The sequence below is a fragment of the Herpailurus yagouaroundi genome, unplaced genomic scaffold (assembly GCF_014898765.1).
Source record: "Herpailurus yagouaroundi ecotype Mexico unplaced genomic scaffold, PumYag 410, whole genome shotgun sequence".
NCBI classification, from domain to species: domain Eukaryota; kingdom Metazoa; phylum Chordata; class Mammalia; order Carnivora; family Felidae; genus Herpailurus; species Herpailurus yagouaroundi.
In genome coordinates this window covers 2,359,126-2,385,939 of record NW_024412627.1, presented here as the reverse complement: position 1 = coordinate 2,385,939, position 26,814 = coordinate 2,359,126, and the positions used below count along the sequence as shown (strand labels likewise).

Sequence of the window (26,814 nt, the reverse complement as noted above, 5' to 3'; positions counted from 1 at the left end):
CTTCGAATCTTCAGGAAAGTTGAAAAATTATACAGGGACCACCCATATACCTGTCACCTAGATTCTACAGTGAACATTTTGCTGTATTTTCTTTGTCATATATCTGTCTACCTGAAACATTTACTTCTTGTCCAGTGTTTTTTTGTTGTGGTAAAATACACACCATGAGATATTTACTTCTTAGTCACTTTTATTGTATATATTCTATCATCTTATATTTCCCTGTTAGATATTTATTTTGTGTACAAAATTTTTTGATTCTGTAAGTCAGCTTTAGTTAGTGTCTTTATATAAATCTTCATGCACATCTCAGGTATCTTTGGGATAAAATTGAAGGTCTGGTCTTGATTCTTCTTTGGATGGAAAAAAGTCTGTCTTTGGGACCTTTGTTGGTACCTTGTCCATTTTGTCTATGTTAGCCCATAAGCTGAATGTTTTCCCTTACCTGCTTCTTTGCCAACAGGTTGGTCAAAGTCACTCTGTATGGATCTCAGATAAAATTGTACAACATTGAAACTGCTGTGCCGTCAGTACTGAAACCTGACCTCATTGATGTGTAAGTACAGAGTTAGCTGTTTGTGCGTTCTCAGGAGGGACCTTGTCCTCCGGCCCCCAGGAATTTTCTGGATAGAAAGGAACAGTTGTGCCTGCCATGAAGAGGAGAAAAACTCCCTCCTCCAAGCCTAGGCAGAGAGAAAGATTGATTGGGGGCAGGGGTGGTTGGAGTAAGTGGAATTCATCAGGCAGATGAGAGCTGGGAGCAGAGGGTATGTGGGGTAGGCATTTCAGGAAGAAAGAACAGCATGAGCCAAGACAAAGATGTGCTGCAGAGCCCCATGATTAGGGGGTGGTGTGTGGTTTGTGTGGTGGGAGATGAGGCCGGAGAGGCACGGTAGGACTGTGGTGGAAACAGCTCGAGTGCCGTGAATCTTCTCCTGTGGGCCAGTGACTGCAACTGTAGGGCCCAGAGAATTACTTGGGGAACACATTCCATCAGAGATTCTGACTACAGCAGGATGCGTAAGGCTCGGGTATTTGCGGATTACGCAAGACCTCAGGCGATTCTGAAGAACATTCAGGGACCACACTTTGAGAAGCTTTCAGGATGGAGGGGAGCTATTAGGAAAGTGACTGTGGAAGGGACAGCAGAATGGAGACTGGAGGCGGGGCCACATCCCAGGGATCACACTGCCTGGAAGGCTTGCTCTGGACCGGAGCGGGCATTGGCAAACTATGGCCTGTACCGAATCCAGCCCACTGCCAGCTTTTGTAAATTAGGATTGGAGCATGGCCGGGCCCGTCCATTTACGTATCATCTATGCTACTTTTGTGCCGCAGCGGCAGAGTGGCTGTGACAGAGTGTGTGTGGCCTGCAAAGCCTAAGGTATTTGCAGAAAAAGTCTGCTGACCCCTGTTCCGGAGCAGTTCTTAAGCTGCAAATTGGGTAAATGATAGAAAGAGAGTCTTATGTGTTACTTTAGTGGTTTAGGTTTTTTTTTCAGAGTGTGTGTGTGTGTGTGTGTGTGTGTGTGTGTGTGTGTGTGTGTGTGTATACACACACACATGTAAACATATATATATATACTTTTCTTTTTCGAGATTAGAGAAAGCTGTGAAGCTTCTGCCGAGAAAAACGCTAATTTGCTCATAAACACAACATCTTGCACACAATTTCAGGAAGTTTTGGAGCCCCTCCCTTTAAGCCTTATGGAGCTCTGTAAATTTGATAGATTGACTAAAAGTCCTAGACTCCAAAGGCCGACTTTCAGAGCTAAAAGTTAAAACAGTCAGTGCATTCTAAATGTAAAATACAAAATAACGGCTTGAAAAAGTTCACACCTGTAGAAAAGGGGAAAAACAGAACGAACACCCTATACTCTCAAGCTAGATTCATCAGTTATAGATATTTTGCCACATTTGCTTTTGTTTCTCACGCTTCCTTTTTGTTTATACAGGTGAACACACACACACACTATTTTTTTGTAAGTAAACTGAAAATAAATTGCAAACATGTCACTTCACCTATAAACTCTTTTTTTTCCCAACGTTTTATTTATTTTTGGGACAGAGAGAGACAGAGCATGAACGGGGGAGGGGCAGAGAGAGAGGGAGACACAGAATCGGAAACAGGCTCCAGGCTCTGAGCCATCAGCCCAGAGCCCGACGCGGGGCTCGAACTCCCGGACCGCGAGATCGTGACCTGGCTGAAGTCGGACGCTTAACTGACTGCGCCACCCAGGCGCCCCTTCACCTATAAACTCTTGAGCACATATCTCTGGGAACAAGGTCCTCCTCCTACATAACCATAATACCATTATCAATACTCTGAGACTTTCATGGATGCCGTAACATCTGGGGTTTTTAAGAGTGTATATGTATATATTTTTCCATACTCTAATTTCTCCAGTTGCCTAAGAAGTGTCCTTCTTTCTTTGGATCCAATGTCTAACTAATCATGAATCCCATACTACGTTTCTCTCCCATAATCTAGATCAGCTGCCCAGATTGTACATGTTGGTGGGAGGGAGGGAAAGGAGGAGAGTCAGATGAGGGAAAGAGAAATGGAGTTTTGGGGAGATTTAGGTCGTAATTTTTTTGTTTTTAAATGTTCACTTAATTTTGAGAGAGAGAGTACAAGTGGGAGAGGAGCAGAGAGAGAGGGAGAGAGAGAGAATCCCAAGCAGGCTCTCTGCGCTGTCAGCACGGAGCCTGATGCGGGCCTTGAACTCACAAACCGTGAGGTCATGACTGGAGCCCACATCGAGAGTCAGACACTGAACCGACTGAGCCACCACCCAGGCATCCTCTTAATTTTTTTTCCTAAGGAAAATCTTAAAAATCGAAATTTGTCTGGTTGTTGATCTGTATGAGATCGATGGTCAACATTTTCAGCGAGAACGCTAGATAGGTGGCGGTGTGCCCTTCTTGTGTCCTGTCTGAGGCGCTTGAGGTCAACTTGCCCGCCCGGTTGGTGGCGACCAGTTTGATTTCCACGTGGTGTCTGCCTGAATCCTAGCTCCATCCCCTAAAAGGTCCTAGGAGCGGTGAGACCCCTAAGTCCCCAGGCTCTTGTTTCCTAAAATTCGTTGTCCACTAAAAGGAGCCGTAGCTTCATAGAGAACTGACTGCTTTCTGTGTCACAGGCAGTGGTGGCAACATTTAGATGATGAGTTTGGATTTTTAGGTCCTACCTGAGCGAGTACGTGATTTCTGTGCCGTCTCGCGTGTCTAAGAACGGAAATGGCAATGAGTGGAATCCTTACTTGCTGTGGACACAAGTTTGATGCTCCTATGTCTTGACCTTAACCTTTGAAATTGCATCTTCTCTCCCCTTTGCAGGCACGCCCAATCCCTGGCTGCTCTCCAGGCGTACTCTCACTGGCTAGCGCAGTACTGCAGCGAAGCTCATCGGCAGAACACACAGCAGTTTGTTACGCTTGTCTCCACCACCATGGATGCCGTCACACCTCTGATCAGCACCAAGGTCCTAAGGCAGCAAGGGCTACGCTTTTTAAGTTTGTTTATTGCGGGGGGGGGGGTGGGGGCGGCGGGGGAAAACCGAGCAGGCTCCGCACCGTTACCGCGGAGCCTGACGCGGGTCTTGGCCCCACGAACCTCCAGGTCGTGACCTGAGCCGAAATCGAGTTGGACACTTAACCAGCTGAGTCACCCAGGCGCCCCAAGGGCTACACGTTGTATCTAAGTCCTTGTCCTTTTGTCCACATACCCACTATTATAAAATCAAAATATCGCATGGTGTTAGACCCATAATTCTCAGCACTACCATAGAACCACGTGTCGTCTCGTGTTCCTTTTGAGCTGTGGTCCATATAAACTCAAAGGTAGCTTAAGTTTTTAACCTCAGTCCCACATGAATGCATGCTCATTGTGAAGAAGTTCAACACTGTTTAAATTATAGACCGAAAATTTATGGTACTCTTTAATCCCCCATTGTAAAACACTGCTGTTTGGTAGTGGGAATGTTTTATAATTCTCCTGTTGATGGAAATTAGTTCTTGGTATGTACATCCTTGTAGGATGGGTTCCAGAAAGTGGATTTACCGGGTCAAAGGTGCACCCAAGTAAATTTGACAGCTTCTACTCAGCTGTCCTTTGAGAAAACCATCAGTTTATATTATGGAGCATATAGGTGTTCGTCTTTTTTTTTTTTTTTTTTTTTTTTTTTAAAAGTTTATTTGCTTTGAGAGTGCAAGTGTGGGAGGGTCAGAAGGAGGAGAATCCCAAGCAGTCGCCGAGCTGTCAGCACAGAGCCCGACTTGGAGCTCTGTCACGTGAACCACGAGATCATGACGTGAGCTGAGATCAAGAGTTGGGCAAGCAACCAACTGGGCCCTGTCTTTTTGTAGTCTTAACCTACGTAGCATTCTGTCCTCCTCTTAACAGTGTGTTGATTTCCGTAAGGTTTTGTTTAGCTTGTTAAAAAATTTTTTTTGATGTTTGTTTTTGAGAGAGAGAGAGAGTGTGTGTGAGCGAGGGAGGGGCAGAGAGAGAGGGAGACACAGAATCTGCAGCAGGCTCCAGGCTCTGAGCTGTCGGCACAGAGCCCGACGTGGGGCTCGAACCCATGAACTATGAGCTCATGACCTGAGCGGAAGTCAGATGCTTAATCAGTTGAGCCACCCAGGTGCCCCAGGTTTTGTTCAGTTTGTAATTGTAATTTGTAAATGAGTTACAATATCCCACGAGGGGGGATTTATATAATTTATGATGTATCCAGCCATTGCTGGACTTTAATGTTGCCTGCATTTGAAAAAAATCACCATAGGTCATTCTGAAATGCACGTATGCACTTAGCTTTATCCTTTTAGGTGATTTTCTTAAAGCGGGATTAAAGGTTAAAGGTTAGGGATAGCGTGTGGTTCTAGGAAATTCTAATAATATTTCTTTCGAAAGTAACTGCATGCCCGTGACTCTTTGGTGTGCTGTTTTTTACCAGTCTTACCAGCATTACGTCGTATCTATAAAGAGTTTTCTCTTTTGCTAATTTGAAAAGGGCAGATGGTCCTTGAACCAGGTTTTTGATTGGCACGAGGAGGGGAGGAAGCAGGAGAGCCTGGCGTGACCGGTTGAGTGTTGGAAGGCGGGTGGAGAGAAACGTTGGCTTGGTTGGAGCGGGAGGAGTGAGGTGAACAATCCCGAATAGTTTGAATGACATGCCAAGGAGGCTGCCATGGAATTTTTGGAGCTGAGAAGCGATTGCACCCAGAGGTGCCAGCGACTAAGGACAGGAGGAACTGGAGGTGGCGCTTCCGGCGTGAGGTCAGGAGCTGTGACGTGGCACAGAGGAGCGTGCCTCGTTGCTGGGCGCCATCCCCAGAAACTTCTTGGACACAGATCCTGAGTTATGTGGAACGACAGCCCGGCAGCAGATCTGGCTTGTGACTGCCTCGTCAGGGTTCTTCGAATCGCAGCCTCGCGGGAGAGCTAGTGAACCGACACGTTCTCTTCTGTCTCCAGGTCCAAGACAAGTTGCTGCTATCTGCGTGCCACTTACTGGTCTCACTGGCCACCACCGTGCGGCCTGTCTTTCTGATCAGCATCCCCGCGGTGCAGAAAGTGTTCAACAGAATCACCGATGCCTCTGCTCAGCGACTCGTCGATAAGGTGAGACCCCAGGGCCACGCTGCATGGGCCCTGGAGCCGTGAGGCTGAGCAAGAGGAGTCTGGCCTTTCTTTCGCACTCGGAGCTTACGGGCTGTGCCGCCAGAGACGGTTTCCTCCCAGGTGGCACTTAGGGCAGCCTCCGTGCTCTGTCGTCAGGCCCTTCCCGACGCAGTCGGGCAGTGTGCAGATTAGGATGTAAAAGACCCTCCCGATAGGTGCTGAGGTGGTGCTGCTTTGAGAGCCAGCGATTTGGCTGGTGTCAGCGTCTTCTTTGCATTCCTTTTGGTTTAAAACAGTCCGTTGTTACGTTTGTTTTCTTAGGGTTGAGAAGCTCCAGACAAGGATTTTCACAAAATCCTTCAGGAGGCTCAGGCTGGAAGTTTAAAAACCAACAAGACACAGGTGGTGTCCGAGGGGAGTCGGAGCAGTTACTTGGGCGCACCCGGGGTGGCAGAGTATTGCTTTTGACCTGGCGCCAAAGGCACACTGATCGTAAGAGGTTCTCCGGCAGCCTCTCTCTCTCTCTCTCTCTCTCTCAGCCCTGTTCTCAGCGGCTCCTCCAAGGGTGTTGGGAGCCAGCAGCTAAGGGACTGGTTAGACCGAGCGTCTGCAGTGACTGTGACTCCCCCACCCTGTAATGCTGCAGGTACCAGAGTAGAGGGGCAGTGACAGCACCGGGAAATGACATTCCAGGATGGGGCCTGGAACGCGCTGGACCGAGGCGTGGTGTTTTTGCTTCACTTTCACTTTCCTCCCTGCCTTACCTTAGATTTGGACCGAAGCCTTAGGCCCAGCCTGTGAGAAAGGAGCCCGGAGGCCTGAGCTCCGCGTGTGCCCTGGGTGCCCAGGCTGCGTCCGGTGCCACGGCTGTTGCTCTTAACCCTCTGATGGATACCTGGGGCGGGGGGGTGGTCTCTTCCAGGCTCAGGTGTTGGTGTGCCGAGCCCTCTCTAACATCCTGCTGCTTCCGTGGCCAAACCTGCCTGAGAATGAGCAGCAGTGGCCCGTACGTTCCATCAACCACGCCAGCCTCATCTCCGCGCTCTCACGGGACTATCGCGATCTGAAACCCAGTGCTGCAGCACCACAGAGGAAGATGCCACTGGATGACAGTAAGTGTCCCAGAGCCGGGGACGGCCCGGGGAGACAGGTAGGCCAGGCGCTGTCTTCCTTTGTGGCCGATGAGGCATTCGTTCATCTGTCCGTAGTCCCTCAGCTGCAAAGTGGGAGAGCCAGCCTTCGGCGGTAGAAGCCGCTTCTCTGTGGAATTCTGTGAACGCGTCAGCTGGACCTATTTCCTGAATGTGGGACACCCCTTCTCTTAGTTAAAATGTCAAAAATAAGTAAACCGTCAACGGTGCCTTCCTTGGATAAAAAAATGTACAGGGACTGATCCGTTTCAGATACTTATATAAGCAATCAAAGCAATTCACTGGGAAGAGCAGATCTAAGAACTGTCTTTTGAAACTATTTTTAACCTTTCTCCAAATGCATGTATTTCAGAGGCTTTGAAAGAACTTGGTATCTTCACAAATGGCACTTCAAGTTTAATTATTTATATTAAAAAGGGAGAGAAAAATGAATCAAGAGAACTCAGTTCAAGTAGAAGGCATCAGATTTCTCTGATGTACAAATTTTATAGTACATGTTAAAAAAATACAGTATTTTCACAGTGAGAAAGTATTGGAACATTATTGGATAACATCATTCATAGAATGTCAACAAATGTTAAAAATAGCAATAAATACCCGCATTTTTTAAAAAAACATTTTCATAATCAGGGACATTACCATAATGCTTATTGTACAAAAATATTAGAATAGTATAAAGAAGGGGAAAACTCTTAAATCTCATTGGTTTTAGTATTTTAGAAAGTCACCCTTTTAATTCTCTCATTGTCACCCTTATTCTCTGTTTAAGTATGTCTTCTAGTTCTGGAGCTGCATGGGAGCAGCGGAGCTCGTGAGGGTGTACTGAGCGCTGGGCCCTTGCCTGGGCGGTCCTCTCCCCGCCATCACACCTCCGGCCGAGCCGGCACCAGCCTTCACGGTCCGGTGTTTGCCTGGTCCTGGTTCTCAGTGTTTTACATTCACTAATTCATTGAATTTCCACATCAGGCTACGAGTTAGGTACTGTTGATTATCCTGATTTTACCCCTGGGGAAACTCGGGTAAGAGGAAGTCATTGGCGCAGGGGTTACACACAGCTAGTGTGGAGTCGTGTTTCAGAAAATCTAGTGGTCTTTTGTCTCTTTATTTTACACGTGCTTATGTCAGTCAGCCAGCATGGGTTGGGTAGGTTTGCCCTGTGGTAACAAACAGTGCCCAAAGCGTAGTGGCTTAATCCAGGAGAAAGATGTATTTCTCGCTCACACTGCGTGTTCGGCTGGGGCCACAGGGGTTGGAGAACGTCCTGCTTATTTTCCTGGCGACTCAGCGACCCAGGCCGCTGAAGGCCGCCCCGCAGTCTGTGCTTACACGGGGACAGGGACGTGGGGGCTTGTGCAGTGGCTCTTAAAGCACTGGTCTGCAGGTGACACCCATCATTTGTATCTCCGCTCACTTTTCGTCGGCCAGAGCATACGCTTCCGCGGCCGTGGCTTCACTGCAGAGTGGGTGCCACCACCTGCTGGAACTATTTGCTGAATGGAACCCATGGTTCCCACGGTGCACAGACTTAGAGTAATGTCTGTGGGGTGTTCGCTGTGTGCCAGGCGGGGTCCCAGAACTTCATGTACGTTACGTCGTGCGGTCCTCCCTGCAGCCCTGTGAGGTTCGTCTTCTCCTCCTGCCGCAAGTGATCAAATCCAGGCCTGGAGTGTTTTTTCCCGTCCCAGTTTAGTACTTTGAAAAGTTTTCAAACCTACAGAATAGTTGAAGGATGAAGCAAAGGAACAACCGTGTATCTTTCACTAGGATTTACCACTTGTTAGTATTTTGCCACACTCGTGTTTCCTCCCACCTCCACACACACTTTCTCTTTTTAGCAGAGCCCTTTAAATAAAGGAAGTTACCGACACTTTATCCTTGACACCTTAACCTTTGTCTTTGAGAACAAGGTGTTCTCTCCTGTAACCCAAGCACCATGAATACAGCCAAGTTGTGATATTACGGTAATGTCATTTAACACATAGACCATGTTCAGGTTTTCCCCAGGTGTTACCAAAGTGGCCTTTTTTGCTTCTTAAAAAGTCCAAGATACAGTCAAGGAGCTTGTGTTCTGTTTGGTTGTCACATCTCTGTTTGTTTGTTTATTTGAGAGAGCAAGTGCAGAAGCGGGGGAGGGGCAGAGAGAGAGGGTGAGAGAAAATCCCAAGCAGGCTCTGCACCGTGAGTGCAGAGTCCGACACGGGGTTCCATCTCACGAACTGTGAGATCAAGACCTGAGCTGAAATCAGGTGTTGGACGCTCAACCTACTGAGCCACAGGTGCCCCTCTTCAGTCTTTTAATATAGAAAAGTATTCCTGGTTTTTTGTTTCTTCTGACATTGACAGTTTTGAAGAGTCCAAACCCATTTCCCTGTAAAATGTCCCATAATCTTTTCTGTCTGATTGTTTCCAGCAGTTGGGGTGTGAATACCACCTGGGCAGTGACGTGTACCTCCCGTTGTGTCACTTCTGTGTGTCCCATTTTGGCATGCCCTCTGGGATCACTTGCTTTGAGCAATGCCTGCCAGTCTCTCCATTGTGAAGCGCCCTCCCCCACCAGGCTCAGCAGGTGTAGGTTGCTCAGGATCAGAGAGAAGGTGGTGGGGTCGGGAGTCAGATCTGGTTCTGAATGCTTCCAGATCCTTGTCCTGCACGACATCACCCCTTTGTTCTGAAAAGCATTGTTTTTAATGATTTGATAACATCCTATTCCATGGAAGGTATCACACTTTATGTATCTCTCCTGTTACTACATATTTAACGGTGCTTTCCATTTGCTCTTATACATTTTTGTGAATACGCTTTGGTTCTTATTTCAGTTTCCTTACACATCAGAGGTCAAGTTTTGGTCTCTTAACTCTACTGGCTTTTCCCCCTAAACTGCTTTCCCTGTGCCTTGTGTTGTCTTGGAGAAACGTCTGACCCGAGTGCAGTTTCCTGGCCCCGGTCCTTGTAGCAGCTGTGAGGGAGTGGCTCCTTCCATGGGATGCGTGTGCCCTGTGTGCACTTGCCGAGGTCCGCGTGGCTGGCCGTTAGAGAAGCAGGCCCGTCGTGAGCCATTCTTCTCTTTCATGCTCAGTCCTTTGAGTGAGGTGGTGGTCTCTCTCTGTCCACGTTTTCAGATGAGGAGACAGAATCTAGTGGAGTCAGGAGTCAAACCTGCTCCTCTAGAGCATCTATTCCTTCTGCTTTACGTTTCTCTGGAAGCTGCTTCAGCCGCCGCAGAGGCTGGTGAGCTTGAGGGGCCAGGGCAACCCAGGGAGCCCCAGCAGGCAGAGGCCAGCCCTCAGCCCAGCTCTGATTCCGCCCTCTGGAGCTCTGCCAGCGTTGAGTCTGCTGAGCTCAGGCTGAGCCATGGGGGTGCTTCTTAGGGCAGCCGGTGGGAAGCTCCGTGTCTAAGGGGAGGAGCCAGCCAGCCCCACCAGTGCTGAGGAATGGTGACAGCTTCCCTGTGCTGGACCTTCCGATGTGCCAGGCACTGGGCTAGACACGTTCTCAACCTTGTCTCTCATCCTCTCGGCAGCCCCGTGAAGGTGGGGCTGTTGGCTATTCCCGGTGTACTGACAAGGAGCCTGTCTGGGTGTAGGGCCGTCAAGTGCCCGTCTGTGATTCCTATCCGGCACCTCTGATCAGGGCCCTTTCCGTGTCCTCTGAGCTCCTGCCCATTTGCTGGCCACCACCTCTGCTTTCTCTGTGTTCCCTGAAGGCATCGTGTTTACATCAGGGTCTCATTAGAAGAGTATGTTGTTGATAACATCATATGATACCATAATAATCATATATATTGTCAGGCCCCAGGCCCAGTAGGATAAGGGGCGAACAGGCAGTTTATTCATGAACGTAGCAGCAGTAGGTGGGCCAGCGGGGTGCTGCTGCCCCGCCAGGCGGGGAGGTACACGTCGGGTGGAAGGGGTGTCGGATCTGCATCCGTCCGTTCTCGCCTGGGGTGATTACCTTGGGACGCCCAGTCTCACCCGTCTGTTCACCGTCTTAGAATCTAGACACCTAACTGGGGGCCGCGTTTTATCTTTTCCTCTGGGTGGCCTTGTTTCTGGTGGACAGAGGCAGAAGAGGCAAAAATCTGAGCAAGCAGGCAGCCAGAGTCCTGGTGGAAAAAAAAAGAAAGAAGAGGGTGTAGGGAGAGAGAGACGGGAGAGGTGGAGAAGCCCATGAAGAGAGACTTGTGTTCATTCAGCAGGGTTTCTGCGATTGCCCTCCGAATACTTCTGCGAATCTCGCCCCCTCCCGGGTATTCCCCAGCCCCCTGCTTTATCTTCCGACAAGTCATAACATGCACTGAATCTCGATTTGCAGCCAAAGTGATTATCCACCAGACGCTCAGTGTCTTAGAAGACATCGTGGACAGCATCTCCGGGGAGTCCACCAAGTCCCGGCAGATCTGCTACCAGTCGCTGCAGGAATCCGTGCAAGTCTCCCTGGCCCTCTTTCCAGCTTTTATCCACCAGTCAGGTAGGAGCTGCTGGCAGGCGCCTGCAAGGCCCACAGCGACTGCTCGGCTCGGCAGAACACAAGGAGCTGGCGGTGCGGGCCCGGGTTCTGAAGGCAGAGGGCAGGGATGCTCATGGGGGTGGGAGAGGGGCTGAGGCCCCGTGGAGCCCTCACCTGGGCCTTGCGCCTGTGTCGTGTGGCCCAGAGTCACTTGGAGCGTCTACCTGGGGCTCGCTTCTAAGTCTTTGCCTTCTCCCAGCGTGGCCACGAGTGGATGAGGTGCAGGGGGTCTGTAAAGGAGGGGAAGGAACTTTTTCCCACGAGTGCCGCATATTTCCTTAGATGGCAAGGTGGGTTTTGCCGACCTGGTTCCCTCCCTCACCCGATAGAGGCTCTTTCTGGCTCTCGGGAGAGCGTTTACAGCAGCCTCGTCAGTCTTCGGAGAGGACTATTGGGGCCTGTCAGTCAGCAAGCATTCACTGATTGCCTCTTGTAAGCGGAGTGTGTGAGGTTAGAGCCAGAACACTGTACGAGATTGTTGAGATCTGCCAGTGGAGCCGGAGGAAACGTAACCAACGTTTTCGGCAATTAGTCCCATTATTGGTCCATTAATGATAATGGACCATTAATAATAGAGGGCCACGCAGCCTGAATACACAGTCATTATCCATTTTCAGCCACTTAACCTCTGACCCAAGTGCGGGGATTAGTGATCAGAGAGCCAAATGGCAGAAGCACTCAGGTGTTGACCCGGTTGAATCGCTCCGTCAGCGTGAGCACAAAATGGCCCACCTGCAGTGAAAACTCGGTGTCGCTGGATGCCGGCTGGCGAGGGAGGCTTCGAGGTGACCTTCGCTTCCTCTAGTGAGCCGTTGTGAGCCAGAGGTTCGCGAGGCCAGAGCCGTCGTCCCAGCATGTCCTCAGTCATCTCCCGCTTTGCATCACGGCTCCGATGGTGTTGGGGAAATTTCTTCCAGCAGGAAGCCTTCGGGAGAGGGGATAGTGCAGATTGAAAAAAGGAGGTCAGCCAGGCCCCGGGCTTCCACTTACCCTCGTGTGCTCGCGCCTCTGACCTTTCGCTTTGTGCCTCTGCTTAGATGTGACTGACGAGATGCTGAGCTTCTTCCTCACTCTGTTCCGAGGCCTTAGAGTACAGATGGGCGTGCCTTTCACGGAGCAGATCATCCAGACCTTCCTCAACATGTTTACCAGGTAACCAACCACAGACCCGCTGTCCGTGGCTTCCAGACTCCCAGGGGACAAGGAGGGGTGGGGCCGGCCACAAAACCTAGGACTTTCTGCTCCTTTCTCTTCACTTGCCGTGAGCATTGGTTTTCATGCTGGCCCCCCCAGAGAGCATTTCTTTGGCTACTGCGTGCTTCCCCTTGTCTGCAGAGAACAGCTGGCCGAGAGCATCCTCCACGAAGGCAGCACTGGCTGCCGGGTGGTGGAGAAGTTCCTGAAGATCCTGCAGGTGGTGGTCCAGGAGCCTGGCCAGGTGTTCAAGCCTTTTCTCCCCAGCATCATCTCCCTGTGCATGGAGCAGGTGTACCCCATCATTGCCGAGGTATGAGGGGCTGGGGTGGTCCCCTGTGCTGCCTCGCTTCTGCAGCCGAGGAGGGAACGAGATAGTGAAGAAAATGCAGTGTTTTAAAGCTCACTTGTTAGTTATTTTTCTGTAAAATAATTTTTTCCAGGAAAGAATGCCTTTAGCTTGGTCCAGTCTTTTTTCATTGGTCGAGTTAATTGGAACTAGTCTAGGGAAAACACAGCAGGTTAAGTGCGAGGCTGGTCGGCGAGTAAGATCAGCCTCCGTGGCAAATAGCTTCTAACTTTAGGTGAATACGTGGTTTTCTCCGGCAAACACCGTAACAAGACGTACTTGTTAAGACATACTAGTAAGCCCGTGCACCGGTCTCAAGGATACGAGGCCAGTGCTTGGAACCATGTAAAAGTTTTGTTGTTAAAGAAACACTCCACATCCTTAGAAAACCTACATTCAGCATGACAAGATCCAGAATAAGTGTGAATTTAACTAAATTTTATGTGATAGTTAAGTAAGAGCTAACCTTTTTAAGTCCCCCAACTAAGGCTTAAGTGAGTGAGTTGCTTTGCATCGTTAAACACGCTTGGGCCCTGTAAGGATTCCTGCCATGGGAGCTCGTGCCCTCTGGTCCCAATTTAATTTTAATCAAGGCTGAATTAAATATATCTGGGGCTTACAGTTTTGAATTCTACAGAGACATCTGGAATACCGTGACCTGGCATGCCCTCCAATGACTTGGAGATTTTTGGTTCAGTTAGAAAATACTGCTGAGCCTCCCCTCCTCCCAGAACCCTGCTGCCGGTGACCGGGGACACAGGTCCAGAGAGCGCTCAGCGCCACACGCTGCCTCCTCCGAGGTCCCCTGACGCTGCTTTCTGTGCCTTCCAGGTGCTCTGTGACTCCTCTTCTGTAGACGGCAAAACTGCTTTTAAAGCTTCTTACTTGTCTTGCATGGGGTCAGCAGGTTAGCTGGGACAGCGGTTTTTATCCTGGGGGAAGGAACAACGCAGCCAAGAAGAGGTGACAGATCGGATCAGCTGCTTTCTAAACAGGAAACCTATATCGCTCATTGCTTTGCCATTTGGTAGCCGTTTTTTCCCGGCTTAGAGGGCTGAGGGTTTCCCTCAGAAAAAGGGCACCGACCCTGGCACTGGCCCGGGCATCGTGTCTCTGCGGAAATACACCTGGTTTGAACTGCTGGCCTGAAGGGGACTGGACCAGACGGCAGTGTCGGGGGACACTGACACTCTGCTTGCTGTTATCAGGCGTTGCCCAGGCCTCCTTGCTGCTCGGAGCCGAGGCTGTGAGTGGCCCCCCTGAGCCGCAGGAAGGGAAGGTTTGAGGGTCTGCGTGTCTCCACAGCGCCCCTCCCCTGATGTGAAGGCTGAGCTGTTTGAGCTCCTGTTCCGGACGCTCCATCACAACTGGAGGTACTTCTTCAAGTCCACTGTCCTGGCCAGTGTCCAGAGGGGGATCGCTGAGGAGCAGATGGAGAATGAGCCTCAGTTCAGTGCCATCATGCAGGTAATGTGCTGGAAAAGCCGGTGAGGCTGCCTTGTGATCTCGGGACGAACAGGCCTCATCCTGGACACCAGCTGGGGCCACTGGCTGGCCGTCCCTTGGTTTGCTTCCCTGACATATGGGGAAGCCAGGTCGTCTTGGGTCGAAGCTTGGTTACTACATCTTGCGACCTAGGAAGTTAATTAACTTCTTGGAGCCCCAGTCTCTCCCATCTATCAAGTGGGGAGAATGCTGCTTATCTGATGGGTTTATTGTGAGGTTGGATGAGTTAGCGTGTGCTCAGCAGCTGGCACTTGTGTTTCCCAAGTGCGAGGGGACTGCCTGCCGTCAGCACAGCTGTTGAGGCCTCCTTGACTGGGAGCTGAGTGGAGTCTCTTGGGGAGACTCCCCCTTGGAGAGGGACCCAGTGATCTGCATTTTTAAAAGGTCATTCAGGGGGCGTCTGAGTGGCTCAGTCAGTTGAGCGTCCGACTTCGGCTCAGGTCATGATCTCGCGGCTCGTGAGTTCAAGCCCCGCGTCGGGCTCTGTGCTGACAGCTCGGAGCCTGGAGCCTGCTTTGGATTCTGTGTCTCGCTCTCTGTCTGCCCCTCACCTGCTCATGCTCTCTCTGTCTCAAAAATAAATAAAACATTTAAATAAATAAATAAATAAATAAATAAATAAATAAATAAATAAATAAATAAAGTAAAAAAAAAAAAAAAAAAAAAAAAGATCATTCTGGCCTGTACCGCACTATTCTGGTGGAACACCGCCCTGTGAAGCAAGTGGTCTCCCGCCGTGGGAGGCTAGGGCAGCCAGGCTGCCTCGTGGCTGCTTTCCGGCACTATCCTCATTCTGCACTGGATCGTAGAACTTTTCGTTCTAAGCCTAGGTTGGAGTAGAGGGTTCTCCTTTTGTTTGTTTCAGTGCAGGGTTTTCTTCACAGCATGGGCAGAGGGATTCTCCCCTTACCCCCTTTAGGCCCCAGTCGGCACACAGGCACACGCTCCCAGTGTGGAGAGTCTGGATGAGCACGAGCCCTACGCCTGGTCTCCTGCTGCCCTTCTGCCCTGGTGGGGCCTTGGGTGTGGAGTATTCAAGTGTTTGCTCCCCTCCTATACCCCTCTTCAGCCTTGCTTTTAAGCCTTCTTGGTGATGGCTGGCCCCCTGCTCGGGACTGGTAAAAGCCAGTTTGGAAGACTGCTTCACAGTCTGGCAGTTTCCTGACCAACAATCCTACGTCTAAGCATTTTACTTAAGATAAATGAAAACATATTCATGCCACGTGTCCACAGGTATTTATAGTGGCTTTTCTCATAATTGCCCAAATCTGGAGAGAATCCAGATATCTATCATCTGGTGAGTGGGTAAACTGAGGCACACACATATAATGGACTGCTACTTGACAGTAAAAAGGAACATTCTTACACCAACACCAATATAGGTCACGTTGTGCTGGGTGAGAAGCCAGACCCAAAAGGCTACATGCCATATGATTCCATTACATCATATAACATTCTGGAAAAGGCAAAACTGGAGGGACCGAGAATGAGCAGTGGTCGCCCAGGGGCAGGGGAGAAGGCTGACTACTAATGGAGACACCAGGGACACTTTTGGGGGGTGGGGGGAGATGGAAATGTGTGTTTTGATTGTCATGGTGGTTAGATGACCCTGTACCAGTCACACAGCAGTGCACCCCAAAAGAGGGAGTTTTTCTGTGTCACACTACAGTAAACCCAACTTAAAAAAGTAAATAAAACATTGGGCATCATGGAGATGTCACTGCTGTAGCAGGCATTATAAGACCCCCTTCTTGTAGCTCAGGGGCCTGGGGTCAGAATGACGGAGCAATCAGCAGCTTGTTAGGGGTGGGGGCTTATACGTCATCAGCTTGGGGGTGGTTTTGGTCAGGTCTGGGGGCGCGTTTCTTTTTGTCCTTGAACTAATAGCTCATAGCCCAGAAATTACAAAGCAGTTTAAAACTTTGCTGTTGCTTAACCCCAAGCAGAGGCAGCTGGTTGAAGGAGCCTCCCAGGATTTGTGGTTTATAAGAGCTGGGACGCCGAGGACAGGGTGGGCAGCTTCTCGCTACACAGGCAGAATCCATGAAGGGATCTGGAGGTTTATTCCAAAAGGCCAAGGTGAAACCAAGATGTGAAGTGAGGCCCAGTGGGGAGGACTTAAGAGCTAAGACTAGGGGCGCCTGGGTGGCTCAGTTAGTTAAGCGTCCGACTTCGGCTCAGGTCATGATCTCACCGCTTGTGAGTTCGAGCCTGGTGTCAGAACTCAGAGCCTGGAGCCTGCTTTGGATTCTGTGTCTCCATCTCTCTGTTCCTCCCCGACTCGTGCATCCCCCTCCTCCCCCGCCCCCCGCCCAAATAAACATTAAAAAAAAAAAAAGCTAAGGCTACACAGGAATATTCCAAGATCTGAGCAGAAGAATCAAGGCAGTGGATACCCTAGCCCTGCGGTGGGCATGAGGAACTGCCTGTGGCACGCCCATTCTTTTGGTGTGGGGCGGGGGCCCTTGAGGGCCTGGTCTGAGGTGGTTTAAATGGTGCTTATAACACGGTGGTCTTATTTCTAGGCTTTCGGACAGTCCTTTCTCCAGCCTGATATCCACCTATTTAAACAAAATCTCTTCTACTTGGAGACTCTCAACACCAAGCAGAAGCTATACCACAAGGTCAGTGCCCCCTCTCGGGAAGGGCCCTTCGTCAGAGCTGCCCCGGGGGCGGGTGGAGTCCCACCCTCCTCAAGGCCCCAGGGGCAGAGCGGGCCCTCGTGCCCTGGCTTACCCAGGCCTCTCTGTCTGCAGAAGATCTTCCGGACCACCATGCTGTTTCAGTTTGTGAACGTGCTGCTACAGGTCCTGGTTCACAAGTCCCACGACCTTCTGCAGGAGGAGATCGGCATTGCCATTTACAACATGGCCTCTGTGGACTTTGACGGCTTCTTTGCAGCCTTCCTCCCAGAGTTTCTGACCAGCTGTGATGGTGTGGATGCCAACCAGAAAAATGTGCTGGGGCGGAATTTCAAGATGGATCGGGTGAGGAGAGAGAGGCCAGGCTAAAGGGAGTACGGGCCAGGGCTCTCACGCCTGGGGCCTGCTCAGGGAGGAAGGGGCAGTGGTCTGTACCCGCCGGTGGCTCCTGAACGACTTGTTGCCGCGGCTGGACGCAGGGGCACACGCCTCCCCCAGTGTGTGTTCTTCACGTCAGCCCCTGGGCCCCGGCCCCAGCAGTCCGACTGCCTCAGCTTCTTTGTGCTTCTCCCCCGGGATCCGGACGCTGTTCCCTCACGGGTCGTGAACTCGCAGACAGGCTGCGAAGACTGGTGCTCAGGAGTCTGAGTCCCCAGAGTTCGAGATGGGCCCCTGGGCTCTCCCCAGGCCTCCCGGTTCCGTGTGGGCTGACCTGCTGCCGGGTCCTCGGAGAAGCCCCTGCAGCACACCCCCTTGTCCCCCTCGCTGCCCGCTCAGGGAACGTGGTGGGAGGGTGGGCTCTGTGGCCCCCGGTGCAGCACCTTGTGTGGCTGTGGGTGCACACGGAGCCAGCGCTGCCCGTGTGTCCGGGTCCCGTGGCACCCGGCTTCTGTCCCGGCGCCTCCCTCCTGGGCACTCACCCGCCCTGCTTCCTCTCTCAGCCGTTAGGTTTCTTCGCTTGCCCGATAGGCTTTTCCTGGAACTCTTCCCACGGAACAAGTCCTTTTCGTCCTTCACCACCTGACACGTGGCAAAACGAAATCGTTCTCCCACGTCCTCATGCGTCCCTGCCTTGCCTCCCACCCTGGAGCAGCCTGCCCACGGTTCCCCTTTAGTGTTCAGATTTACACATCGCTCTCGCTGGAGCAGACTCCTCTCACCGCTTGCCCGTCTCGTCTGTCACGTGTGTCAGGATAGTGCTTTCTTAGACTCAGGTCCTGTTTTCCCTTGTCTTGGAATCTTTCTGGGATGTCTTGTTCCCTCCTAAACTTTTTCTTAAAGTTCACTTCAGCCACTTGGGTATTTTTCCTTCCTTTTCCTGGAGACCACATCCTGATATTTAACTGTCAGTTTCTAGTGATGTCATTGTCAGCCAACTTCTCGATTGAAAGCCGGGCTTCCAAATCTATATATGCATCAGTGCACCTGGGATGCTTATGAAACACACAGGAACATATTCTTGTATCGTCCCCCAGGAAATTTGAATTTGGCATTTGGGAGCCACTGATCTAAGAGACACCCCTTGGTTTGTTTTCTGGAGGATGAGTGAAGGAATCAGTGCCTCCACTCACCAGTTCCCTCTGTACCTGAAGTTGGCTGCCTCTCGGCCCCGGAGAGGGTGTTGGGGCTCAGTCCCTCCCTGCTTCAGAGGAGCCTCCCTGGGAAGACAGGCGGCGGCGCCCTCCGTGGATGACGCCGGGCCGGCCACGTCACATGTCCCGGCTCTCGTGAGCCTTCCAGCAGCCTTCTGAAGGGTATACAGGTCTTGTTGTTAATCCTATTTCACAGATGAGCCCAGGCTCCGCAGGGTCAGCCGTTAGTTAGCAGTTCAGAGCCCGGGAACGCTAGAGCCGGGAAGCAGGATCCCTCGGCTGGGCCTTCTCACTCGGGAGCCGGTGTATACTGCCCACGCACAGGGGGAACCGAGGGCGGCTCGACAGCAATGAGCAGGGGTGCTGGCCTGGGCAGCTGGGGCCTTTTTAGAAGAGGCAGGCTTTGAGCGGAGGCCGAAGAGGACAGATTAGCCGGGTGAGGCGTGGGTGGGCGAGGGAGCTGTCGGTGGCTTCAGCCGTTTCCGGAACCCGCCCTGCCACTGGGCTTTCAGAAGGCGTGCACACTCGCTCTGTGGCAGGCACCGTTGGGGTCACTCCGCATTTGGACCTGCGCTCTGGCCACCGGTGATCCCGGCCTGAAGATGAGGGGGCTGACCCCCGGTGCTCTTGTGGCCTCTGGTGGGGTCTGGGTTCCGGCTGCGAGGGGCCCTCTCGATGGGTGTCTGTAGCCCGTGGGTGCCGCCGATGCGTCCCTGCTGACTGGTCGGGCCCGCCTGGGGCCCGGGCGGGGGTGGACTCTGTGGACGTGGCTTGGCCGTGGCGAAGGAGAGGTGTGCATTGGCACGCGTGCCCCAGTGCACGAGCGAGTCCGGTCTGGACCCCCTCCCTGCTTTCTGTGTAACCTGGGGCAAGTTCCGCGATCACTCTGCGCTTCGCTGTCTTCACCCTTACGACGGTGGTGTGAACGCACCGTGCGTCGCGGGCTTGGGTGGGGTTCGAGGGGGTGGGTCCCTGAGCGGATGCACAGGCCTGCACATGGGGAGCGCCAGGGGGGCGTTCGCTCCGCTTCTGGCTCTCCCGCAGCGCCTGTGCTGACACGGTGCGAGGAGGGTGCTAGGAGGCGTAGAAGGTTCGAGCGTGCTGGGACGGAAGTGGCGGGGGCTGGGGGTGAGCCGGGGTGCGGGGTGGGGCTGGGCTGCAGCTGTGCCCCTGCCTTCCAGGACCTGCCCTCGTTCACCCAGAACGTGCACAGGCTGGTCAACGACCTGCGCTACTACAGACTGTGCAACGACAGCCTGCCCCCCGGCACTGTGAAGCTTTAGGCGCGGCCGCCCGCCACGGGACACACCTGCTGCTGCCGCAGCGCCTGCACCGCCTCCGCCCTCTGCCCTCCGCCACAGGCGCCCCCTCACGGGCCTCGCCGCTCCTCGGATTCCCACACCCTGACCGGCTGCCTGCCCCCCGCTCCTCCACGCCCCCCTCCCGCCACCCACCCAGCTGACCCGGCTTCGGGGTGCCCCTCAGCGCTGGCTGGGGTGCCCCCGGACGTCAGGGGCCGGCGGGGGGCTCGTGCGCCCAGGCACCAGGGAGGCCCCGGGGAATCCTGTGGGCCGTCCGCGCACCTCCCGAGGACACCAGCCGTGAGGCAGAAGCGCCGGGGACCGCTCGTGACAGTACCACCTTCTCACCATTCCGCCCCCACCCACCCCGCCCGGCCGGCGGCGGAGAGGCCTGATGCGAGACTATCTGGGCACTTCTGCCCAGCCTCTCCCGCCCTCCCCTCCGATTGCCTTGAAGTCTCTGCGTTTTGTCAGAGATTCGCAGACTCGTGGGTTTTTGTTCCCGTTTTCTCATCATTCCATTGTGATACTAAGAAACTAAGAAGCTTAATGAAAAATAAAATGCTTATGTTGTTGTTATAGAAACGCCAGTCAGGGAGCGTCTTTCCACTCGGGGCCTCCCTGGGCCATCGTGCGGGTGGAGGACATCCTGGTGCGGAGCAGGGCGGTGAGGGGCGTGGGACTGTGCCGGGGGAGCGCACACACAGGAGGGCCGCCTGGACAGCCTCTCAGTGAAGCGGCCGAAGGACACGGGACCCCCGGTTCTCTGGGGCGGAGGGCAGGAGCTGGCTCTTACAGGTCACCCGGTGGCGGGGGTGGGGGTGGAGTCCACTGGGGTCCACCACCCCTGCTCCTCAGGCACGGGATCCCATTCCTCTCCTCCTCGAGAATGGATCCTTTCTAGACACCCAGGCAGGAGTTGCCCCTCTGTGGCCCAAAGTCTCGCCTGAGGTCAGCAGAGAGGCGGAGGTCTCAACAGGTGGCTCATCTGAGAGGCGGTGATCGCAGGGGAGAGGAGGGAGGCTGTAGCGGGGTGGCCCTCGGGCCGGTTGGTGCGTCTGAGAGCTGGGCCTTGTCCGGCCGCTATTTGCGTGTGGAAGTTGTTCTTGTCTGGAAGTTTCTGGGATAGCGTGTCAGCAGCTCCTCCTGCCTTGAGGGTCATAGCGACCAGTCTGATGGCACTAGACAACATTTTTTTTTTAATCTAATTTTTTTTAATGTTTAATTTTTTAAATGTTTTTATTTATTTTTGAAACAGACAGAGCATGAGCAGGGGAGGGGCAGAGAGAGAGGGAGACACAGAATCGGAAGCAGGCTCCAGGCTCCGAGCTGTCAGCACAGAGCCCGACACGGGGCTCGAACTCATGGAGGAGTGTGAGATCATGACCTGAGCTGAAGTTGGTCGCTTAACTGACTGAGCCACCCAGGCGCCCCTTTAATTTTATTTTTAAGTAATCTCTACACCCAGCATGGGGCTCGAACCTACAACTCCCAAGATGAAAAGCCTCAGGTTCCACTGACCGAGCCAGACAGGCGCCCCTGGACTCGGCTAGATTCTAACGTGGAATCCCACACCTGGCAGGAAGAGGCTTGCGTACCCAAAGTGAGAGTGGCCACTGGTTTGTTGGTAGGACTGGGGAGGAAGGGCTTCTACTTCTGAGGCCTTTACAAGGACCACTTGCAGGGGTGAGGGGCCCGGGGGCCCTGGGTGGTACGTGTGTGTGCCCGTGTGCGCATGATGTGGCCCCTTGCTCCGTGTCGGTCACAGCCTCCCAGTTACAGCTAGCCCCACTTCAGAGTTCGGAGAGGAGGAAATTGAAACTCCAGTCGCTCTTTTGCAGAAAAGAATTAACATCCAATTATTCCTGGGCTATAAATACCACCTCACCTGCCCGTGAGGGGAGGCCAGAGTGTGGTCTGTGCCTGAGCCAATGAAAGGGCTTTTTGAATGCCTTGCAGATGGAAGGGGTGAAGGGATGGGGTCTGCCGCCCGAGAGCTGTACCCTTGGACAGAACTCGAGGCAGGATTTGGGGTGGGAGAGGAGAGGCCGTGGGGAGTAAGGTGGGCCCAGATGGCGGGTTTTTGTTCCAATTCTGCTGGACGTGGCCCCAGCTGTGTGCATTGTAGTGCGCTCCCGTCCCTGGAGGTGTGCAAGCAGAGTCTGGGTGACCTGCAGAAAGGGTCTGCTCCCTTCGTCGTCATCCTCTGACTTGCATCTGATCCCTCTTGTCTGCAGTGGCTCTCCCGCCCCCCTCCGTGGGCACAAGAGCAGGCCTTAAGAAGTGTGGCTGGAATTGGGTGCATTCTCAGGCCCTTGACAAGCCCAGGGACTGTCTGCATTCTGAAGGAGGGGACAGGGAAAGGCCAGAGATGGACAGCAGTGAGCCTTTAGGTCAGTCTTGGCTGGGGACTGGTAACAGCTTCCCGAATTCCAGCACTTTCTGCCACTCGCCTGCCGTTGGCCTCAGACAATGGAGGGTCGACTTTTTTTCAATAGCCTTTTTTTTTTCTCTCGAGTAAAATATTGTAGTAAAAAATGTAGAAAACTTAAAGGCATCTGATCAGAGAAAACCACTGTTAATATTTTGGTGAATTTTCTTTCCTACATGTGGACAAACACGTTTTTGCTTTTCCTTTATCTTTGGTTTTGTAAAAGCGAGTTTGTGTTGTAGTGCAGCCTCTCTTGTTCACTTGACACGTTGTGACCCTTTTACTGACTATTCTAGTAAAACATTTTTAATGGCAGATGGCATTTCACGGACACGCTTCGTTTATGGGGTTCCTTATTCTCAATGATGCGCTGTGGACATTCTCACACGTAAATTTCAGCGCTTGTCTATTTCCATAGGTTCGGTTCCCACACGCGAAGCTGGCGGCACAGATGTTCTCGACTTGTGATAGGTTTTGCTGGGCCTGGTTTCTCTTCGGAAGAAGCGTACTCCAGAGTTGCACAGTGTCTGAGCTCAAAATGCTCTGATGAGATCATTTGACCCACTTCTGTGGATCCTGGGGCCTCTCCTGCCTGGTTAGCCTAGCGGTGGGGCCCGACCAGGCTTCCTGCCCACTCCCGAGTGCCACCGTGATCCTAGAGTGACATCGCTGCAGGGTGGCTGGGACCAGGGAGAGGAAAGGTGCCGATGGCTCTGGTTGACTCCTGGGGCCTTGACAGGACTCCCGATTGACGGCAGTGAATTTCACAGACGTTATTTCCCGAATACCTTTCCTAGCCGGGTGCTGGGCTGCACGTGAAGGACTGGGAGGCCAGTGAGGCAGCCTGTGCCTGCAAGGAGCCCAGACCCGCGAGGAGACAGACAGACAGGCAGACAGGTTGTTGCAGAGTGGCATGCTGAGTGGCTGAGTGCGGTGATGGGGATTGGGAGGCCAGGAAACGGATGGGGGGCCCAGGGTCGGAGGGCTTCACCCAGGGTGTCGGCCACTGAGCCGGTTCTGCAGGGTGTGGACGAGCTCACCGCCGGGCAAGTGGGTGAGGAAAGGGTGAGGCCAGGGCTGCCTGGACACTTCAGAAATTGCCACGAAGATTTGATGGGGAAATGGGAGGGGTGACCGTCCGTTTTTTGTTTTGCCAAACGGAGATGTATGGAGTTACAACAGACAGTCTCTGCAGTAAAACTGGGCCAGCAGGGGTCAACTGGGACCTCTGGTCTCCCTACTCCTGGAAGAGAAAGCATCCGGCTCTGTGGGGCCTGGCCTGTCAGCAGAGATGGGGAGGGGGGGGGGACAAAGTCCCACTGGCGAAATGCAGCCACCTGGTTCATCGGAGGAGTCAGAAGCCCCCCTGAGCCTGTCCTGACAGTGAGGGCCTTCCTCACGGCCCCTGTGGTGTCCCCTGCCACAATGAAGGCAGGGGACGCGGGATCTGTTTCCGCAGTGCTCGGTGTGGGGTTTGGCCCACAGCAGGTGCCCCAAAATGTCGAGTGCGCGAGGATTCTCCAGATTTATCCAAATGGGTTTCTCCTCACAGGAGGAGGCCTGCAGTCACACTGAGGTGTCTTACTAATTTTTAACATTATGAAGCCACGTCCTTGGTGTCTGCTCAAAACGCCTGGCCTAACTTTTCAGGGCTCCTCAGGGAAAAGCACTCGAGTGAACAGCTCTTCAGTGAAGGATTTCTTTAGTTCAGGGACTCACTTTTCCACCCTTCCCTGCTCGCATCATTGGAAACATCTTTAAAGATTCTTGTTAATTAATTGGCTCCAGCCTTGGGGTGGGTGGGGTGGGCGATCGCACAGGTCATGCGGCTTCCCGGGTTAGGCCGGGAGCCTTGTGTGGGGCGGGCCGGAAGCTGGCTCTGAGCCCCAGGACCCTGAAGGGCACCAGAAGCTCGTGCAGAGGTCACGTTGGGTGCCTTCCTGGGGTGGGGTGGGGGGTTGGTTGAAAAATTATTTAAATGAAACAAAGGGCAGACATAGGTGAGCATTTGGGCAACAGGTATATTTTCTTTTTAAAAATAAACTTAGGGGGGCGCCTGGGTGGCTCAGTTGGTTAAGCGTCCGACTTCAGCTCAGGTCACGATCTCGCGGTCCGTGGGTTCGAGCCCCGCGTCGGGCTCTGGGCTGATGGCTCGGAGCCTGGAGCCTGTTTCCGATTCTGTGTCTCCCTCTCTCTCTGCCCCTCCCCCGTTCATGCTCTGTCTCTTTCTGTCTCAAAAATCAATAAACGTTAAAAAAAAAAAAAGTAAAAATAAGCTTAGGGGTGCCTGGATGGCTCGGTCAGTTAAGCACTGGACTTCAGCTCAGGTCATGGTCTCACAGTTCGTAGGTTCGAGCCCCGCGTCGGGCTCTGTGCTGGCAGCTCAGAGCCTGAAGCCAGCTTCGGATTCTGTGTCTCTCCCTCTCTGCCCCTTCCCCGCTCTCCCTCTGTTTCCCTCTCTCTCAAAAATAAATAAACATTAAAAAATTTTTTAATAAAAATAAGCTTAGTTCTGGGGGCGCCTGGGTGGCTCAGTCAGTGTCCGCCTTTGGCTCAGGTCATGGTCTCATGGTTCGTGAATTCAAGCCCCAAATCGGGCTCTCTGCTCTCCTCACAGAGCCTGCTTCAGATTTTCTGTGTCCCTCCTCTCCCCTCCCCTGCTTGCATGTGCGAACTGTGTTTCTCAAATATAAACATGAAAAAAGAAATAAGCTTAGTTCCCCCCCATTATAGAAATAATGTATGTTTCTTGGAGATAAACATAAAAATCTCCAAAGCCATTTAATCATGTCTCAGTGGGTGGCCTTCCAGACCTTTCCTTGCATTTATATCCATATGCCCATCCGCATACCTCTATCTTTCAGCGGGAATAAGATCATGTGATGTGTGTGGCAAGGTCCTGCCTCCTTCAGTCTCTGCGTGCGCGTGCGTGCGCGCACACACACACACACACACACACACACACACACACCTTTAGGTGAGCTGTGTGGTTCCTAGAGACCCCAGCTCTTTCAACCTAAGCCATGGCGGGCCAATTTGCAAGTGTCCCCTGGAACATCGCAGGAAGTTAAGCTGGGACCTTGTCTCTCAGACTCACATTGGTATCTGGAGCCAGCTCGGGGCTGAGGCCAGAAGCTCATCCAGACGTGCATCTTCTCCCTGAAAAGTCAAGACAGATAACCGTTGTTATTCTCGGAGCCGCTGAGGAAGGCATAATCCCCATCTTGCAGAGGTGGAGCCTGAGGCCCAGAGGTCACAACCAGTCCTCATCCTGCCTCTTCCAACTGGTGTTCCACGCTGGAGCTGATGACTCCTGGGCACCCCAGGAGTGGCGGCGACCTTGCTCCCGGCCTCTGAGGTTCACTCGAGTAGGAGGGATTCAGATTCCAGAGATGGAGGTGCCGAGCATCTCGATCTTCCCTCTCAAGCCTGCCTGGGGAGGGACCAGGAGCCCGGAGGAAGCTCTGGGGGCTTTTATTACCTTCATGATCTGTATTGTAGCATTTCCAAAAACGGTTCCCGCCTCCTCCATGCTGGAAGAGACAGCAGGAGACAGGCCGTCACTGCCTCCCAGATGCAGCCAGCTTTGCCTTTTGCAGGTGCCCCCCCCCCCCCCTAGGGAAACCGCCCCCCCCCCCAGCCTTCAGGGCAAATGCTTACAGATGAGGACACTGAGGTTCAGAGAAGGGAAGTGACTTGCCCGAGGCCACACAGCAGCAAGTCCCCGGCAAAGCTGGGGTCCACTTGTGGGTCTGGAGGGCTCCACACCCTGCTCTGTTCCCCGCCAGAGGCACTGCGTGGCTGCTTCGCTCCGTTGTCTGCCTCGTGACAGACCCGAGTGGAGGCACTTTGCGGGCGGAGCGGTTGGAGGGGTTCCAGAGCCCGAGCTGTGGGAAGAGCGGGTTGCTGAGGGCTTGCAGTCTGGGTCCCCGGGGGTCCGGCATTCACTGTGTCTGCGGGCCCCATCCCCTTCCCTTCCTGGGCCGTCTCTTCTCCGGGTGTGGTGCAGAGGCAGCCGGTGGGCGTGAGGAGGGGGCCCGCCCAGGACGGGAGGGCTCCATATCCGGCCGGCCCTGCTGTCCCTGCCGCTGGGTCCCAGGGGCTTTCAGAGCCGTTGGCAGAACTGAGTCTGGAGGTGACCGTCCGGATGGGGGAGGCCCTGGGCACTCCGGCCCCACCGAGTGCAAGGTTCCCTTGGGGTTTCTATGTGGAGGGGGCTGTGGAATGAAAGGCCGGCTGTGTAGGCTTTCCTCACTATGACGACGCGTGTCTGACTCACCCTCGACTCAAGGACACGCTTCCCACTTACACATCACTCACCAGTTCGGCCTTTTAGTTCACTGAGGGTCTTCTCCGCGACAGGGAAATGTGGACATAACACGAGTCCGGCCTTCCAGAAACGGAGGAGGGGTCCTACTGTGCACCAGGTGCCACACGTTGAGTCGGGTGGTGGACAAAATGTACCCTGAGCGGAGTCAGATGTGCACGAAATGTACCTGTTTCTCTAACTGATGCCC

General features: G+C 53.1%; 1 protein-coding gene across 7 annotated transcripts in view; it reads left to right on the top strand.

The window, feature by feature from the left end:
- The window catches only part of XPO6 (exportin 6), a 73,392-nt gene extending 52,941 nt beyond the window's left edge, over positions 1–20,451 (top strand). For all 7 annotated transcript variants that reach the window (XM_040463610.1, XM_040463609.1, XM_040463606.1 and 4 more), the window contains exons 13-23: positions 464–556; positions 3,340–3,484; positions 5,479–5,625; positions 6,548–6,737; positions 11,088–11,243; positions 12,320–12,434; positions 12,618–12,789; positions 14,131–14,292; positions 16,857–16,955; positions 17,088–17,318; positions 19,747–20,451. In XM_040463610.1, the coding sequence (XP_040319544.1) occupies positions 464–556; positions 3,340–3,484; positions 5,479–5,625; positions 6,548–6,737; positions 11,088–11,243; positions 12,320–12,434; positions 12,618–12,789; positions 14,131–14,292; positions 16,857–16,955; positions 17,088–17,318; positions 19,747–19,848 (1,612 nt within the window). In that variant the 3' untranslated portion in view covers positions 19,849–20,451. The remainder of the gene's footprint in view (positions 1–463; positions 557–3,339; positions 3,485–5,478; positions 5,626–6,547; positions 6,738–11,087; positions 11,244–12,319; positions 12,435–12,617; positions 12,790–14,130; positions 14,293–16,856; positions 16,956–17,087; positions 17,319–19,746) is intronic.
- Positions 20,452–26,814: the final 6,363 nt, after the last annotated feature.